Below are 16,327 nucleotides of genomic sequence, written 5' to 3' on the forward strand. Positions count from 1 at the left end.
CTATTTTGTTTATGAGAACATCAGAATTTTAGATTTTGAGCGAAGCAATGAATGTATTGATTTACAATGTTTTAGATTCTGAGTGAAACGATGAATGTATTGATTTTACAATGAAGTGTGTTTTTTTTTTTATTTTTTTTTTATTTTTTTATTTTTGTGTCTGTGTACACGATAAGTAGTCGAAATAATGCTGCGATTTTCGACTTCAGTATCTTGTTCGATGGGAAAGTGAATATCGTTGGTGCATTGAGGAGGTCAAAATTTTAATTTCCCAGTAGTTTTCAAAAGCGATGTGAAAAACAAAAGAAAAATTAAGGAAAAACGGGAATTTTTACGCAAAATCGATTTTTAACAAAATCGATTTTGGTTATTGGTGTAACTCTAAAACAAATGACCGTAGATGCATGAAATTTTCACTGGTTGTTTATATTAGCATTTTCTATACACCATAAAATTTTCCAAATATTTTGACTCTTTTTGAGCTGTTTACAGCCATTGTCAGTTTTCAATTTTTTTAGTTTTTTTTTCTATAAATATCAATAAAATTTTATCTATTGAGTAAAAAAGCTTGAAAATTTTATAGAAGGCTCCTAGTTTATTGTTTCAAAGGCAGATGAAAAAAATTAAAAATCCTTAGTCACAGTTTTTAATTATAAGCATTTAAAGTTCAAATTTTGACAAAATACGGAAAAATCACGAAAAATAGCAAATTATTTTGATGAGAATTCATAAAAATTTTTCTTTTTAAATCTAAGATTTGAAAATGTAATATAAGATTACTCATAAGTTTGTCTACCTTTATCAAAAAAAAAATGTCTAGAAGAAACTTAAATTAAATTTTTATGAGCGTCTGAAATTTATATTTTTACAACATTTGATATTTACTCGATTTCTCATGTAACGATTTTTTTATTTTATTGTAATTAAAAAACGAATGACTGTAGATACTTGAAAATTTCACTGAATGTTTATATTAGCATTTTCTATACACCATACAATTTTGAAAATATTTTGACTCTATTTGAGCTGTTTACGGACATTGTCAGTTTTCAATTTTTTTAGTTTTTTTTTCTATAAATATCAATAAATTTTTATTTGTTGGGTAAAAAAGCGTGAAAATTTAATATTAGACTCCTGATATATCGTTTTAATAGCAGTTGAAAAATATTAAAAATACATTTGCACAATTTTTTTTTATAAGCATTTAAAGTTCAAATTTTGACAACATTTATCAAATTTATAATTTATTAATTATTTTGTGGTTAAAAATTTATAAAATGTTTAACTTTTATGGCTAAGGATTGAAAATTTAAAACAAGGCTCCACGTTAATAGGTTATATATAAATTACTTTATTCACAATAATATCATCAAATATACTTGGTAATATCATAGGGTGACTGACCGTTTTCGCTCAGAATCGTTTTTCTTATACAATGATATTATATCATTGAATTCAAATTTAACACCATCCATTACAGTGGCCCACTTGTAACCTACCGTACAGCAGAGCGACATCCACTTATCCACCTTTTTTTTTTTATATTTGTGTCTGTATCACCTTTTGGGCCAGTGAAAATAATACTTAAATTTTCTTCAACATCATTTTTTCTGGCAAGAAAGTGCACCTAGTTGGTACTTTGGGGGGACAAAAGTTCCCAAAAGTTTTCAAAATCGTCGGGAAAAACAAACAAAAAGTTAAGGAAAAACTGATATTTTTACGCAAGGTTTTAGAAAAAACTCGATTTTGTTTTTTAGTGTAGCTCTATTGTGTCTCTCTTTTTTATTCTATAAATGTAGATACAATTTTATTCGTTCGGTTAAAAATCTTGAAAATTGAAACAAGGTTCCTTAAAAGTCGTTATAATAGCAGTTGATAAATATTAAAGATCCGTAGGTAAAATTGTTTTGATAAGTATTTAAAGTTCATATTTTGACTAAATTTATCAAAATCTCAAAAATTATCAATTATTGTAATTAAACAATTATAAAATTTTCAATTTTTATAGCTAAAGATTTAAAGGTTAAAACAAATATGAAAATAAACAAATATGACAATTTCATTAAAACTAATTGGGTATAATGGTTAATTTTTTTCTTATATAGGTATAAGTATATTTTTAAAAAATCTAGCTTTTTAAAAGTGACAAAAAAATATATATTGTTAAAATTATAAATATTAATATTAAGTTGCTTACATATTTGGTTATCAGCAAATATGGAGTTATAGTAATTCCAAGCTGTTTATGTTTGTTGGTACACAAATATTGATATATTTTATATACCTAACAGGGATTCGCTAGGAGTGATTCACCTTGGCTAAATTACACTTAAACCTGTATAAAATTAATAGAATATTTTTAAAATATAATCTATATGAATGCGTGGTACATTATGTTATGAGTTCTAAATAAACAGAATTTTATTATTGTTTACGACATTGTAATACTTGGGCTTCAATAATAGAAATTAAATTAGCCTATTTAGAGTCCATATTTTTAAAACATAAATATGTGAATCATATTCTCGACCCCAACATATTGTACATTTATACTTATGTCATAAGTGTGAATAAATAATGTTAAACGTATTGTGTTTTACGGCAATGAATCGTACTTAGTATTTACGATTGGTGTTAATTACTTATTATCGTGGCTACAGACAGTATATCATCTTTAATCGTACTTATTATTACATTAAATTTATTATCTTGTAAATAAAATTATTAATCAAAAAATTTGAATACAATTTCCAAAAAAAAAAAATATAAAATATAAAGATCAAATAGGTATAACGTTAATTTTTTTGATATTTCCGGTCTTGTTGAATTGACTGGTTTTTTTTTAAAAAAAGGTTACCGCTTCACGTTACCCCTTAATTGAACTTGCATGGTGGTTACCGGTAATTATTAATCGCTTCTCAACATTTAAACTTACAAACCGGGAAGCAGTTACCACTTACCAGTCCCAAAATTGGTCATGGTAACCGGTAACCGGTTTCAAGCCCTGCTCACTTGTAACCTACTGTACAACAGAGTGACACCCACTTGCCCACCTTTTTAAATTTATATTTAGAATATATGTAGGTATATGTCAATTACCTAGTTATTATTATTATGTCAATTAAATTATGGTATAGTCATCAGTCTTATTATTCATAGTGTAAAATCCAAGCGCTGTTCAATAAGTTTCGATGAACATTTTAGGGAAACTTTTAAAAATAAAACTATGACATTAGCCAAGGGGGGAGGGGACCGGACCCGGGGTCTCCCCCCCTGGGTTCGCCACTGATACATAACAAATAGGTAGGTACGAAATACGCCTATTATATGCGTTTATAGTAGGTACCAAGTACCTATACCTACTTTAATAGAGTCAATATTGTGTTGATAGTTGTTACTTGTTAGATTTAATATTATATAACAGTGTGTTATGAGCAAGAGCGTCCATCTTCGGAAATCCAGGGAGACACACTATATTTTTCAATAATATTGACCTTTTAGTTAACCTGTTAACTGCTATATGTAAGTTTACATAGCATAATATCAATAGTATTATATGACTGTATTCATACGATAGTATTTATTAATTTATCATAATACTATTATATAATTAATTTATAACTTTATAACTATATAATTATTTATAAAATAAATAAGAGTAGGTAGTTCAATTTCTAATAAAATGTAAAATATATAACATAAATAGGTGATACACTTTATTATTTATTTAATACAGTTACTACTTACTTAAAAAAGTAAGAAACATAATATAAGATTAATAGTTATAAGTTATAACTAAAGATAATTCAATTTTAAAACAAGAACTGCAGTAAGTTGCGTTTATTTTTCGAAAATTCGTCGACAACATTTTGAGCTAAATTTAAGTCTTGCATTTTCTGTCTATGTATACTAAGCATACATAATCCATATAATAAATTATTATATTATACTTAGGTATTAGGTAGTTATTATTAAGTTTAATATCTATGTGATGAATGGTGATATATCGCTGTTGTTAAAATCATTGAACTACGTGTAAAATCATCAACATATTTTTCTTTTAATAAATTATCGATGGATAAAATTAATTTCTGTGCCTATAGAACAAGAAGTTATAGTAATGAACGCTATGATTATCAATTTTATTTATTCAATGTATCAGTTATAATATATTTTATGTAAATGTATAATAGACACGGAAATCTAGGGGGACATGTTCCCTCTTGGTTATGACTTTATGAGCTTAATGTTATGGCTAATAAGTTATAATACTAGCTCGTGTGTAAAATAACGAAATTTTATATAACGATTAACGATCATAAGTCATAACTTGCTTTACAATTAAAATGTCAGTGAAAGCCAGCAATCAGATGTTCTAGCTAGTTAGTACCATTCTAATCTTTAAGTTTGATAATAGTTCAAATGCTCAATTCATTATAATATTAATATTAATATAATATAATATTAGTATAAATCTAACAACACAATCATTAGTTCTGCCGATCGAAAATTTGATACCTATATGTGGCGCGTGGGTGCGGTGCATTAGTGCCCTGACAATTGACATTCTCTTAACTATTAAGGCGGGAACCTTTAATAGTGCCTAGTGTAATACTGTCCTAGCACCTATAGGTTCCAGATTGGTACTCATAGTAAAGATGTAATTTTCAAACAATAAACTTATTAGTTATTCGATATTAGCACGATAGTTTATATTTATCGAATGTATCTATAGTCGTATCGCATTGTCGGTTTGTATAATATGAATGTGCATTTTTTATTATATAATACATTGAATAATAGTTAAAAAAAATCTGAAACTGATATTTCTGAAAGAATTACTATAAATAACATATTACATGTTGAACTAAAAAATAATATTTTTAATAATTCATGGTTAGGTGGTTATGGTTAATTTATTTAAATATGAGTTGCTTATTAATTACTAATTACTAATTTGATTATTGTTATATACTTACTTAAATATACATAAAAGTATTGAAGTGTAAACTAAAATTCAATCTGTATTGCCATTAACATATTTCCGTAAAAAAATTTTATCGTAAAATTTTTTTAAAAATTGGTATCTATTAAATTTATTGCTCCTCAAAGATTCTAAAACTAGGTGATAGATTTTTAATACAATTTATTTGTTTATTAGGTAGGTATTTTTGAGATAGCAAAGTTGTCTATATCTAAAGTAGGTATAATAAGTAGGTAATAATTAGTAATTGCTAATCAGTGTATTCACTATTAATACAGATTCTTGAGGTAGATAAGTATTTCAATATTCAATAAAAGTAATTTGTTTGTTATAAATTATAATATTGATCCTGTATTCCTGTGTGTGGGTTTATGTGGAAAAGAGGTGTGGCGGGGTTGGTCAATTTAAAACTGGTCCAGTTATATTCAAATTAATCGAGAAAAAAAAGTGGGTAAGTAAGTACCACAATTAAATGAAAATCTGTGTAAGACGTAAGTACTATCTATGTAACCGTTCTGCCGTACAGTTAGAGACTACCTACCTGTAAGGTGTTATTGTGTTAATGTTAACCTATTTTACTAGTGAAATTTATTTTATCATGGTATTTATATGTTGCTAGTTTTGCTATTATAGTAATTTATTTTACTATTAGTAATATGGTATAAATAGGCAATAGTTTAAAATTAATCTAAATATTTTGAAAATGACATTGCTTACAGTAAAATATAATAATATAATACACACAAGCTTGAAGTCCCCGCGAGTATTTGAATTCCGAAAATAACTAAAGTCGTTTTTTGTTTAAATGAAATGTTATGACGCCATAATTATTGAATTTTTGGATTTTAGTAAGAACTATAGGTCATGTACCTATGAACCAAGCAGTGCCGCAATTAGGATTCTTGGGGCCCCCGGACAAAGTTAATGTATGCGGCCCTGAAGTCTAAGTATATAATTTTTTTTATAAGTTACAAAAATAAATAATGATGGTAATTTTTTTTTAAAAAGCTTAAAAATATAATGTGAAGTCTCACTACCCAGTGACCAGTGACCATTTATAGATAAATATAGATATTATTATGGATAAATAGGGGCCCATTTTCTTCGACAGAAAATTAAATAGCATAATAAATTATAAAAAAAATATTTTTATTTGATATATTTAATTTGATTTAAATGCAACTATTAAAAAATTTAAAATAGATGCGGGGCCCCCTGAGCCAACGATTAGCGGCCCTCTATAGGGGCATTGCCCCGGCAGTTGTTGCGGCACTGGAACCAAGTTAGGCTAACCTTTTATTGAATTTTATTGAATTTTATAAATGTTCTACTATAGCACAATTTAAATCTTCACCCTCAAAAAACAACTAAAAAATTCAAAATGCTTAAATGTCTATAAAAAACTTAAAATTAGTCCAAATATTTTGAGTTATAATTTATGTAATACTTAATGGAATAGATCAATTTTCTACAATTGGGTAGTGGTTAATAATTATATATCAGAATTTTTATCAATAAGATTTTTTTCCTTTATTGATTTTTGTGTTTACACTTTACAATTACAATTACTATATACAACATAAGATTATAATTTTCAAGTTGAGCTATTTTTCTTATGTGGGTACTATGGTGTCCAATAATATATAAATTGTAAATAGAGTTTAATAGTTTATACTTTATAATATTATAATTAACAGGGACATATCATATCCAATAGTCAACATCCTATGTCTTTTCTAAAATATTCCTATAAGTAAACATTTTAAAGAATAAAATACAAGAGCACAAACTTACTAATGGAAAATTAATAAATATTTTTATTTGAAAAATAAAACAAAAATTCTATTTTCTTCAAATCATTAATAAAATAAATAAATAAATTCATTAAGGTTCACTGTATTTTGGAAAATAAGTCATTTTTAAAATCTTAAACAAAAATATAATATTATTTAGTAAATATTTTTACTCAGTCATCTACAATTTTTTTAAGACGCTCAAAAATTGGATTGAATATCTTACGATAACCTATTTCAGACGGATGAAGAAAATCTGGCGCATCTTCTTGACTTAATGTACCATCTGGTTGTAGCAAATGAGCATTGAATAATTCAACTTTGAAAATGTTTTTCACTTTTTCACTGACAATTTCATTTACTTGAGTTCCCAAAATTCTCAATGGATTTGGATAAGGACCACGTGGTAATATTCCCTATAGATAAAAATCATTAAAATATACAATTCAAAATATTTATTAATAAAAATATATTCAAATTGTTTTATTTGTATATACAAATAAATGGTTGAACCACTCTGTTAAAAACAAAATTGCTTTGATCAAAATAATGTGAATTCTAGAGTATAATGTATACATAAACAAAAAAATTTGCAGACCAAAAAGAAAATGTAATAACTAATAGGTAATAAAAATTTTATTTTTGGTATTATTAAATTACAAATATTTGAAAATTTGTAACATATACATTTAAATTATAATTCAATATTTTTATAAATATTTATTTATATTTTATTAATTTAAATTAAATATAAATGTGTAATTGTGATATAAATATATTAGTAATTTGAAAGTTGACAATGTTTTTCAGAAGCTTATCTTGATGATAGCCTGGAACACAAGACACAACTTCAATAATAAATTATTGATGTAATTCTTAATTTAAACTTAAGGGGATGTCAGCGCACTATTTGTTTTCTCTCTTTGGCCCACATGCAACATAGAAAAAACTAATTTACGTAAAATCATTTCTTTTATATTTTTGAGTAATATTCGAATAAAATCACCCATTACAGAAATAATAATAATAATATTTTTGTAATAGATTATTTCATTTTAAGATAACTCAAAAAACATAAAAATGATTTTACTGGACTGTGTTTTATCTATGGTGTGCATGGGTCTGAGAGAAAACAAATATTGTTCTGACATCCTCATAATTTAGTAGAAAATGCAGTTTAACAAATTAAAGTACTTTTAGTTTTTAAATAACGAAAACATTTCAAGAGAGAAATTGCTCTTGTGAAGAACATTATTTTCATCCAGGGCTAAAAAGTAGCACTTGTTGTTTTACATTAGATTTTGAAGAAATCCAGACACGTGGTTACTAACTTTATTGACTCTTCTACTAAAAGTTTGAATGAGAAAGTAAATTTGGGATATTATAATAATAAAATATATACGCCTTGTCGGGCTCAGTACAGTACAAATAATGATACAATTATACTTATAACTATACCTAATTGATAATGATAAATTAAACTAAATTAACAATATTTTACAAATTAAAGAGTGTAATATGTGACAAATTAAATTAAATTAAACTAGACACTTTAATTTGGTTGAGTCATCATAAAAAAAATCAAAATTATTTGATGAGTTTGCTGTTGTCAGCATTCTATTGATCGGAACAAAAAGACTATAATTCTGACGGTAGGTAGGGTAGTAAAATACGAGTATTAACACGAGGGACATTAAAAGGAATTAGGCTCAGTAGTTCAGGACAGTCAATTTTAGAATTTAATAATTTATGGAGCCAAAGTACATCATTCAGTTTCCTACGATTGACTATAGGCTCAATATCAAATTCCAATGTCAATTGTTTAATAGATAAGTTTATTTTATTTGTTTTGTATGCAAGTACCCGTAATAACCTGTTCTAAATACATCAAATTCTGGATATTAGATTAGCTTGGTGAGGGTTCCAAATAACTGAGCCATCTTCTAAGATCGAACGGACCAGAGAAAAATATAAAACTTTCATACACTTTGGATTTTTAAATTCTGAACATTTCGATGTATGAAGCCGAATACCCGCAATGCTTTATTACATATCATGTTTATATGGTTATTAAAAAACAGGTCATTTGATAGCAATATGCCCAAGTATTTTACTTGCATAACTACCATCAGTTCAGAGCTATTCATTTTATAATTAAATTTTAAGTTTTGTTTTCGACGTGTAAAGGTTATCTGTGAATATTTTTCAGCATTAACACTAAGGCTGTTTTTTATGCACCATGAATAAAACTGATTCAGATCATACTATAATTTAACACAATCATCAGTTGAATAAATTGGTAGATATAATTTTAGATCGTTGGCAAATATTAAGAATTTACAGTTTTTAAAGATACTAGTAACATCGTTAATAAATATTAAAAAAAAGTAAAGGTGGTAGATGAGGAACACCAGATGTAACATTAATTAACGTTGAGATAGAACTGCCTAACTTAATTTGTTGAGATTTACTACATAAATATGAATTAAATCATTTTAACATTGGTCCTGATATGACATTATATTCTTATTTTTTTTTACCAAAATAGACGTCTACACTATCAAAAGCTTTCCTTATATCCGTGTACACTGCATCCACCTGAATACCTCTACTAAGTATTGACACCAGGTCGGTATAATATGCTAGTAAATTAGTTATGGTTGATTTAGCATAACGAAAATCGTGTTGTATATCAGAAATAATATTGCTAAATACCAATGATAATTTAGGTGCTATCATTTTTTCTAAAATTTTAGGTAGTGTACTCTGACGGGATATATGATGATAATTATTAACAATATTAAGATTACCTGCTTTAAATGTAGGGTAAACATAACTAGTCTTCCACTTATCGGGATACAGTTTTAAATTTTATAGCTATTTTACTATTAATAAGAACATAGGTATAACCATTTTTATCCATAGACATATAAATTTATTTATATGTCTATGTTTTTATCGCACAATGATTGATGAATTCACCATGTAAAATGCCACCGGTTGGACCACACTATTTTCGAGTATGAAATTTAAATGTAAACCTATATCAATATGAAGATTGTGCATTTATTTTACACATCTTCTCAATTTGGTATTTATAATTTAATATTTATTGATAAAAATGTTATGATTAAAAAAACAATAAAATATAACAACTATAAATATACAACTCTTACTATGATTATAATGTAGCAATCAGGAAGTTTTGATCTAATTTCATCAACAATAGCCAATATACCATCTGAAATTTGAGCAGGAGTATTATCAACATTGTTAGATCCAACATTAAGGATACAAACCTATAAGAAATTACAGAGACATTTTATAAAACAATAATACAATGCAATAAAAATTGTATTTATACAATTATGAAAGGATTAAATAAAACCTAATTATTTATTTATATCTACTTTAGGTCTTATGTGATCAAGAATGCCATTTTTCACTCTCCATAATACATCTTGAGTTCGATCACCACAAATTCCAAAATTTAGACTTTTTAATGGTAAAAATGCATCATTCCATATTGGATAACATTGAATTAATTGAATAATAGAAGCACCAATTAAGATAACATCCGGGTCTTGGGCTTTGGCTTCGGCCACATATCGATTGTGCTAAAAAATGAATGAATGATTAATTTTTAGTTTGAATAATATTATGATAGACCATAATACATTCTTTATATTTATACATACTTGAATTTTCCATTCCTTGCCGCCATCAAATGGAATTGTTGGAACAACACACGGATTCATAGTTTTATAATAAATAAAAACACGGGAAAAAATTTAAAAAATCCGACATATTGTCTATTATAATATTATGTATTTATGGCAATCGCAATTCGCAATATAGTCCAGTAAAATATTTTGTCATGATAATGTGCATGCTCTGTGATAATAATTAGTATTGTTATTTGTTATCTACTCGGTGATTAGGTTAACTACCCAAGCAGCTGATAGCTCGCAGCTGCTGGTGTATAAATTGATATAATCCACGGACTAAGATATAATCAAAGTCCGTGATATAATCACATATAAATAATAATAACAACAACAACAACAGCAACAATAACAACGAAATGATAATGTAATTAAGTTAAATCTTAATCAAGTAGGTACTACGCAATAGAAAAGTACAATGTTATTAATAATTATTTATTAATTATTATCGACGACCTATGCAATACACTTTCTGGTAACTTTAAATGAATGTCTGATAACTGAATTACTCTGATTATTGATTAAAAGTATCCGCAACTTTATTGAGTACAGTCATCTATTAAGTACCTACCTAATTTACAATTTTTTTTACGCACAAAGTTTGTGCTCGTGCCGTACTACCGAACAATTTCATTTTTTATACATTTTATCGATTCGTTTGACAAAATACACAAAAGTAAGCGCATTTATTTTAAATATTTTTTCCACTGTAGCAATGTGATGGCTTGTTTATCACAATAGGAATGGTGCATGCAATAAAGAATATATTACCATACTAGGTATTATAAGTTAGGTGAAACCAATAATTTATTAGAGTAATAATAATTGAACTGTAATTACAATATTACAATATTTTCTCATTTTGTAACCACACATAACTGTGGTGAATAATACGTAAGTTCAAACTAATGTGAAAAAAAAGGTCTTGCCAGGATTTTGCTCTGGGAGTAGGAAGGTACTGATAATTAATCTATGGGACGCTTATCTGGAATCCATTATAAGTTTGGTACATATGCTAAACTCTGATGCTCTGGGTATACAACATATCAGACAGTTATGCAGTAATCTTCATGCAAATGATAATTTTGATAAGTGGTTACATCTTATGTACTAGATACGTTCTCAAAAGATTTAAAGAATTTTTTAAATTCTTCCTGAAATGTTGGGGAAGGGCTACGACCCCACAGCCACCTAGTATGCCACTGTTTGGAGATACAGTAATTTTAAATTTGTATTATTTTTAGTTTATGAGCAAAAAAGCTTATAGTATATTTTCTCAACACAATTGTTGTTTCATATTTTTATTTTATTTTGAGTTATTTACTTTACTATTGTATAATATGTTGTTTTTACTTTTGTACAACTGTATACATTTTGGTTCGTAAATTATGTCATATACATTATGACCTTGATTATTTATACTTATACTACATGACCTTTACTTAAACTATTTTGAATAGTTCAGTTAAATTAGTTTTGTAATAGTTATTACTTATTAGGAAGGTATTGGTTATAGGAATCTAGGCAACAAATGCCCCAAAGTAAAATTTTATTTACCAATAGTTTATATTTTAATAGTTAGAAAATAAATTGGTACCTTTAACTATTATATTTATCTATAATTTTGTTCCAGGTTGAAATGTCAAATAGTATGAGTATTAAAAAATGAAAAAAAAAAAAATAATAATGGACTTAGAAATTGAAAAATATGCAAAGAAGCAAATCCAACTCCAAGAACAAATCAAGGAGTTGTTTGCTGAGAAAAAAATGTTACAAGACCAAATCTGTGTGCTTAATGAATGTTTATCATTAGAAAAAGTGAATCGGAAAATTTCTGATTTGGAGAATAAACAAAAAATATTAACGTCGTTAGAAAGTATGGTTAATAATTTAAGAACTGACATTAAGCCATTAGATTATTTAAAACAAGTTTTACAAAGGCAACTTATGGTTTCAACTATACCTAATAATGATTTAAATATTGAAGAGCGAAAATGTTCAGAGAGTTCATTATTAACCCCGAGTAGCATATGTGCCATTGAAACATTGGACTCTTTGAGTGACGTTAGCTCAGAAGAAAGTATCATGATTTTATCCGATTATGATGTGGTTTCAGATGAAGAAGTTCTAAATAATTCAGAAAAACCTGTGGAAAACAAAGTCATGTATGATGAAGCACTACAGATGGCATCTAGTGTGCATTTAACATTAGTTGATCATCTAAACCCAAATATTGGTTCAATTGAATCTATAATAAATAATCAAGTAAAAGATAACAATTGTTGTGTACAATCTAATTCTAAAAGCACTATTTCATCGATGAATACAAATAGTAAAAGTGAACAACTCTTAGACTTATATGATGTTGTAAACGAATTAGACCTTCTAAACTGCAATGGAAATGTTTGTATATTATTTTGTTTATTATATGTATAGCTATATTAATCATATTCATATTTTATAGGATTCTGTATCAATGAAGTAGTATTTTTTAATTATTTAGTTTTTATTGTTTTATAGGAAAACATTGAAATTAAATGTGACAAAAGAAAAGCCCAATCAACACTTTGTAAAGCACATCAGCCATGTTTAAATGATAAAGAATTTGATGAAATTGGAATAAAAACATTAGATAATAAGGAATGTAATAATGTGTCAAAATTGGTGAATGATTCATGGGTGAAGATCAGCTCCAAAGAAATTTTAGAAGAAAAACATGTTGATGTTTTTCTATCAATTACTGACTCACAAAAAGTACTTTATAATACTATAATTTCTTAATATTTTTGTATATTTGAATGAGACTACTTATAATTTTTTTTTTTTTTTTAGGACAACACAGTGTCAAAAATAAACACATATGTAGATACTTTTGATCAAAATATTAGTGAAATTAAAAGTTTGGACAATAGCTGTAACAATGTTGATCCTAATTACGAAAATGAAATTCATAAGCCAGGTTGTACGGTTAATGATGATGTTTGTGGTAACTTGTTATCTTTCACTGAAGTCAATGGATCAAAAGAAAATTTAAATGTAGAAATTCAAGTACAGAATAATAATTTATGTATTCACCAGTTTGAATCAAAAGACATTGTTGAAATTAAAAATCTTGAAAATGTTTGCAATGATAATGATCATGGTTATGAAAATGAAACTCATAATCAAGTTTTTCCAAACAACGTTCAACAATGCAAAGTAGAAATTATTTCATCATTATCATCAAGTCCTGAAGATTTTAATGTATCAAGCAAATTAATTGAGGCAAAAGTAAACACAGAGGTAGAATGTCAAGTTTTTAATGGTCAACTATATAACCACCAGCTTGAATCAAACATTAAGAGTTTTAAGAATATTTGCAATTCTGTTATTCATTATAATGAAAATGATATTCATAATCTAGTTTGTTCAAATGATAAAGTTAAAACTACATCTACTTTATTCAACACTGAAAAATTTAATTATTCATTGACCAATACTAATGATAAACTGTCTTCTATTAATAATAACGAAAAGCCTATGCGGTTATATCGTACTATAAACCTGAAGGATGAACTATTAAATGGCATTCATCAGCATGGCATTCAGGATCTAATGTCATTGCAACAGAAATGCATGTTCCATTATATTAATGGGCATGATGTTATTTTTTACTCATACCCTTGTGTTGGGAAGTCAACCGTGTGCCTCATTTCAGTGTTGCAAAGGATTAACACTAGCTTAAATGAATGTCAAGCTATTATATTAGTTCCAACATTAGAATTGGCATTGTCTGCTCAAAAGGTATTTAGTTTATTATTAGGGCCATGTACAGTTTTAATATTTTTAAATTACTATGTTTTAGACAATGAAATCAATTGGGAAATTTTTAAATGTTTCTACGTGTATTGGTGGTACCAATGTTCCTCGTAAACTTTCACCGGTCCCTCATGTAGTGATCAGTACTTTGCAAGGTTTATGTGAAATGATCAGTTGCAACTCGCTGTGTAAAGATTTTATAAAAATGCTTATAATTGATGATGCAGAAGAAATGTTTAAATGCAATGGATTTTTTAATAAAATTAGACATATTTTGTTATTCCTTAACAATAACCGTCAACTAATTATTATGTCCACTTCAAAAATAGAGGAAATCTTAGATCAGTTTTCTGACTTAATGAAGAATCCTGAGTATATTTTAGTACCAAATGAAAAACCTTCATTGAGTGGTATTTATTGATCTTTAATTTTTATATTATTGATTATTTAAAATTTAAAATTATTAATATAAGTATTTATTCATAGATATATTACAGTATTGTGTTTATGTACCTGAAGAATGGAAATTTGATGCATTCTATGAACTCTATGAATCACTCAATTTAATACATACTGTTGTTTACTGCAACACATGGAGCAAGTCTCTAGAAATAGCAGAAAACATGCGTTTTAAAACATGTTTAGTCTCAGCTATACATAACGAAATGGATTCTCATCAACGGCATCTCATATTACATCAGTTTCAATCTGGTATTAACAGAGTGTTAGTTACTGCTGAACTACAGAGAGGCGAGGATTTTTCAGATGTAGCTTGGGTTATAAATTATGATCTTCCTAAAAAGCCAAAAGACTATGTACGTAAAATTGTTGGTTGTTTTGACCGCAAAGTGAAAGTTATTAATTTTATCACCACAAATGACAAAATAGCCCAAAAAGATATTGAGACTGCATTTAATGTAAACATGCTTAATTTACCTCAGGATCTTACTAATTTATGTGAATCTAATTTGATATCTATAATAAATTAATGATCAAATATTTAATTGATGTTAAATATAAATAACTGTTATTAATATTTTGGAATTATTTTACATTTTTAGTTATTTAGTTATTATTTATAATTGGTGCATATTTACTATATTTTATGGTTATTTAAATTTTGTCAATGTATGGCCAGATACATTTGAGATGTTGTATATTATGTATACTGTGCATTGTAATATTCTATTTTCCCTGTTATATTTTTTTGTAAAATTTATGGGTTACTAAATTTGTAAATATTTATTTTTGTGTTCTATGTTTTTTTATTTTAAATACTCCGAATCATTTGTTACTAGCATTCCAAACTCTGAAGATGTTTTAATTGTAAAAATAAATTAAAAAATGAATCATTATGGACTCTGGTTTATGAGGTAAGATTTAATATGGAATTTTTTGTGTAGCATAAATGTTAAAAGTTGTATTTGAACCAATGTTTACTTCAATCAAGTTATGTAGTTTGTTACATTCTACTTAAAAAACTAACCGAAATAATATTTATGGAGTTGTTAACATATTAATTATTTGTGAATATAATCATCTTATAAAGTAATTATTAAGTACATGATATATCGCAATATATTTTTTTTATAATTGAATAATGTTTGGTTTTTATAAATAATTTATAGCTTGTATATCAATTACTTTAGTAAATAATTTAATTAAAATATAATAATTCAGATACGGTGAAACTTCTATATTATGAGATGGGCAACAAATAATATTTGTATTATGAAGAATAAAAATATAGAATTAAATAAATTTGGTTCTAATTAGGTTTGGTTGATAAAAATACAGTGTACTCTCGAACCTCGATAACTAGAAATTCTAGACATCTCGAACAAATAAAATTACCCTTCAAATAACAATAACACATAAAAAATTTCAATAACACAAAATTTCTAGTAATTCAAATTTTTTTTTCCCCTGTGAGCTTCAAGTTACCGAGAGTACACTGTTTTTTCGTTAAACGGAAACACATATTATTTTTTGTCACGCCTCTGCGTTCATCGAATGCGCCATCACGG

General features: G+C 26.6%; 2 protein-coding genes across 2 annotated transcripts; one reads left to right on the forward strand and one right to left on the reverse strand.

Moving 5' to 3' along the window:
* Positions 1-6,774: 6,774 nt before the first annotated feature.
* LOC132939722 (platelet-activating factor acetylhydrolase IB subunit beta homolog) lies at positions 6,775-10,672 on the reverse strand. Its single transcript, XM_061007051.1, has 4 exons — positions 10,476-10,672; positions 10,188-10,394; positions 9,954-10,076; positions 6,775-7,193 (listed from the first exon to the last, which is right to left on the reverse strand). Exons 1-4 carry the CDS (start codon positions 10,533-10,535, stop codon positions 6,951-6,953), a joined length of 633 nt encoding a protein of 210 aa, XP_060863034.1. The 5' UTR covers positions 10,536-10,672; the 3' UTR covers positions 6,775-6,950.
* A 184-nt stretch (positions 10,673-10,856) lies between these two features.
* LOC132939537 (uncharacterized) lies at positions 10,857-15,989 on the forward strand. Its single transcript, XM_061006764.1, has 6 exons — positions 10,857-11,178; positions 12,136-12,905; positions 13,023-13,256; positions 13,335-14,285; positions 14,347-14,710; positions 14,787-15,989. Exons 2-6 carry the CDS (start codon positions 12,168-12,170, stop codon positions 15,287-15,289), a joined length of 2,790 nt encoding a protein of 929 aa, XP_060862747.1. The 5' UTR covers positions 10,857-11,178; positions 12,136-12,167; the 3' UTR covers positions 15,290-15,989.
* The last annotated feature ends 338 nt before the right edge of the window (positions 15,990-16,327 follow it).

The sequence above is a fragment of the Metopolophium dirhodum genome, chromosome 2 (assembly GCF_019925205.1).
Source record: "Metopolophium dirhodum isolate CAU chromosome 2, ASM1992520v1, whole genome shotgun sequence".
NCBI classification, from domain to species: Eukaryota; Metazoa; Arthropoda; class Insecta; order Hemiptera; family Aphididae; genus Metopolophium; species Metopolophium dirhodum.

What these genes read in the sequence shown, in the direction of transcription:
- LOC132939722 (XM_061007051.1), bottom strand. Translation starts at nt 10,535, where the DNA reads ATGAATCCGTGTGTTGTTCCAACAATTCCATTTGATGGCGGCAAGGAA. An exon ending in TTGATCACATAAGACCTAAA is followed by an intron (nt 10,077 to 10,187) that starts GTAGATATAAAT and finishes AATTTCTTATAG; the next exon opens with GTTTGTATCCTTAATGTTGG. An exon ending in ATTGCTACATTATAATCATA is followed by an intron (nt 7,194 to 9,953) that starts GTAAGAGTTGTA and finishes TTTTATCTATAG; the next exon opens with GGAATATTACCACGTGGTCC.
- LOC132939537 (XM_061006764.1), top strand. Translation starts at nt 12,168, where the DNA reads ATGAAAAAAAAAAAAATAATAATGGACTTAGAAATTGAAAAATATGCA. An exon ending in TTCTAAACTGCAATGGAAAT is followed by an intron (nt 12,906 to 13,022) that starts GTTTGTATATTA and finishes ATTGTTTTATAG; the next exon opens with GAAAACATTGAAATTAAATG. An exon ending in TGAAAAACCTTCATTGAGTG is followed by an intron (nt 14,711 to 14,786) that starts GTATTTATTGAT and finishes ATTTATTCATAG; the next exon opens with ATATATTACAGTATTGTGTT.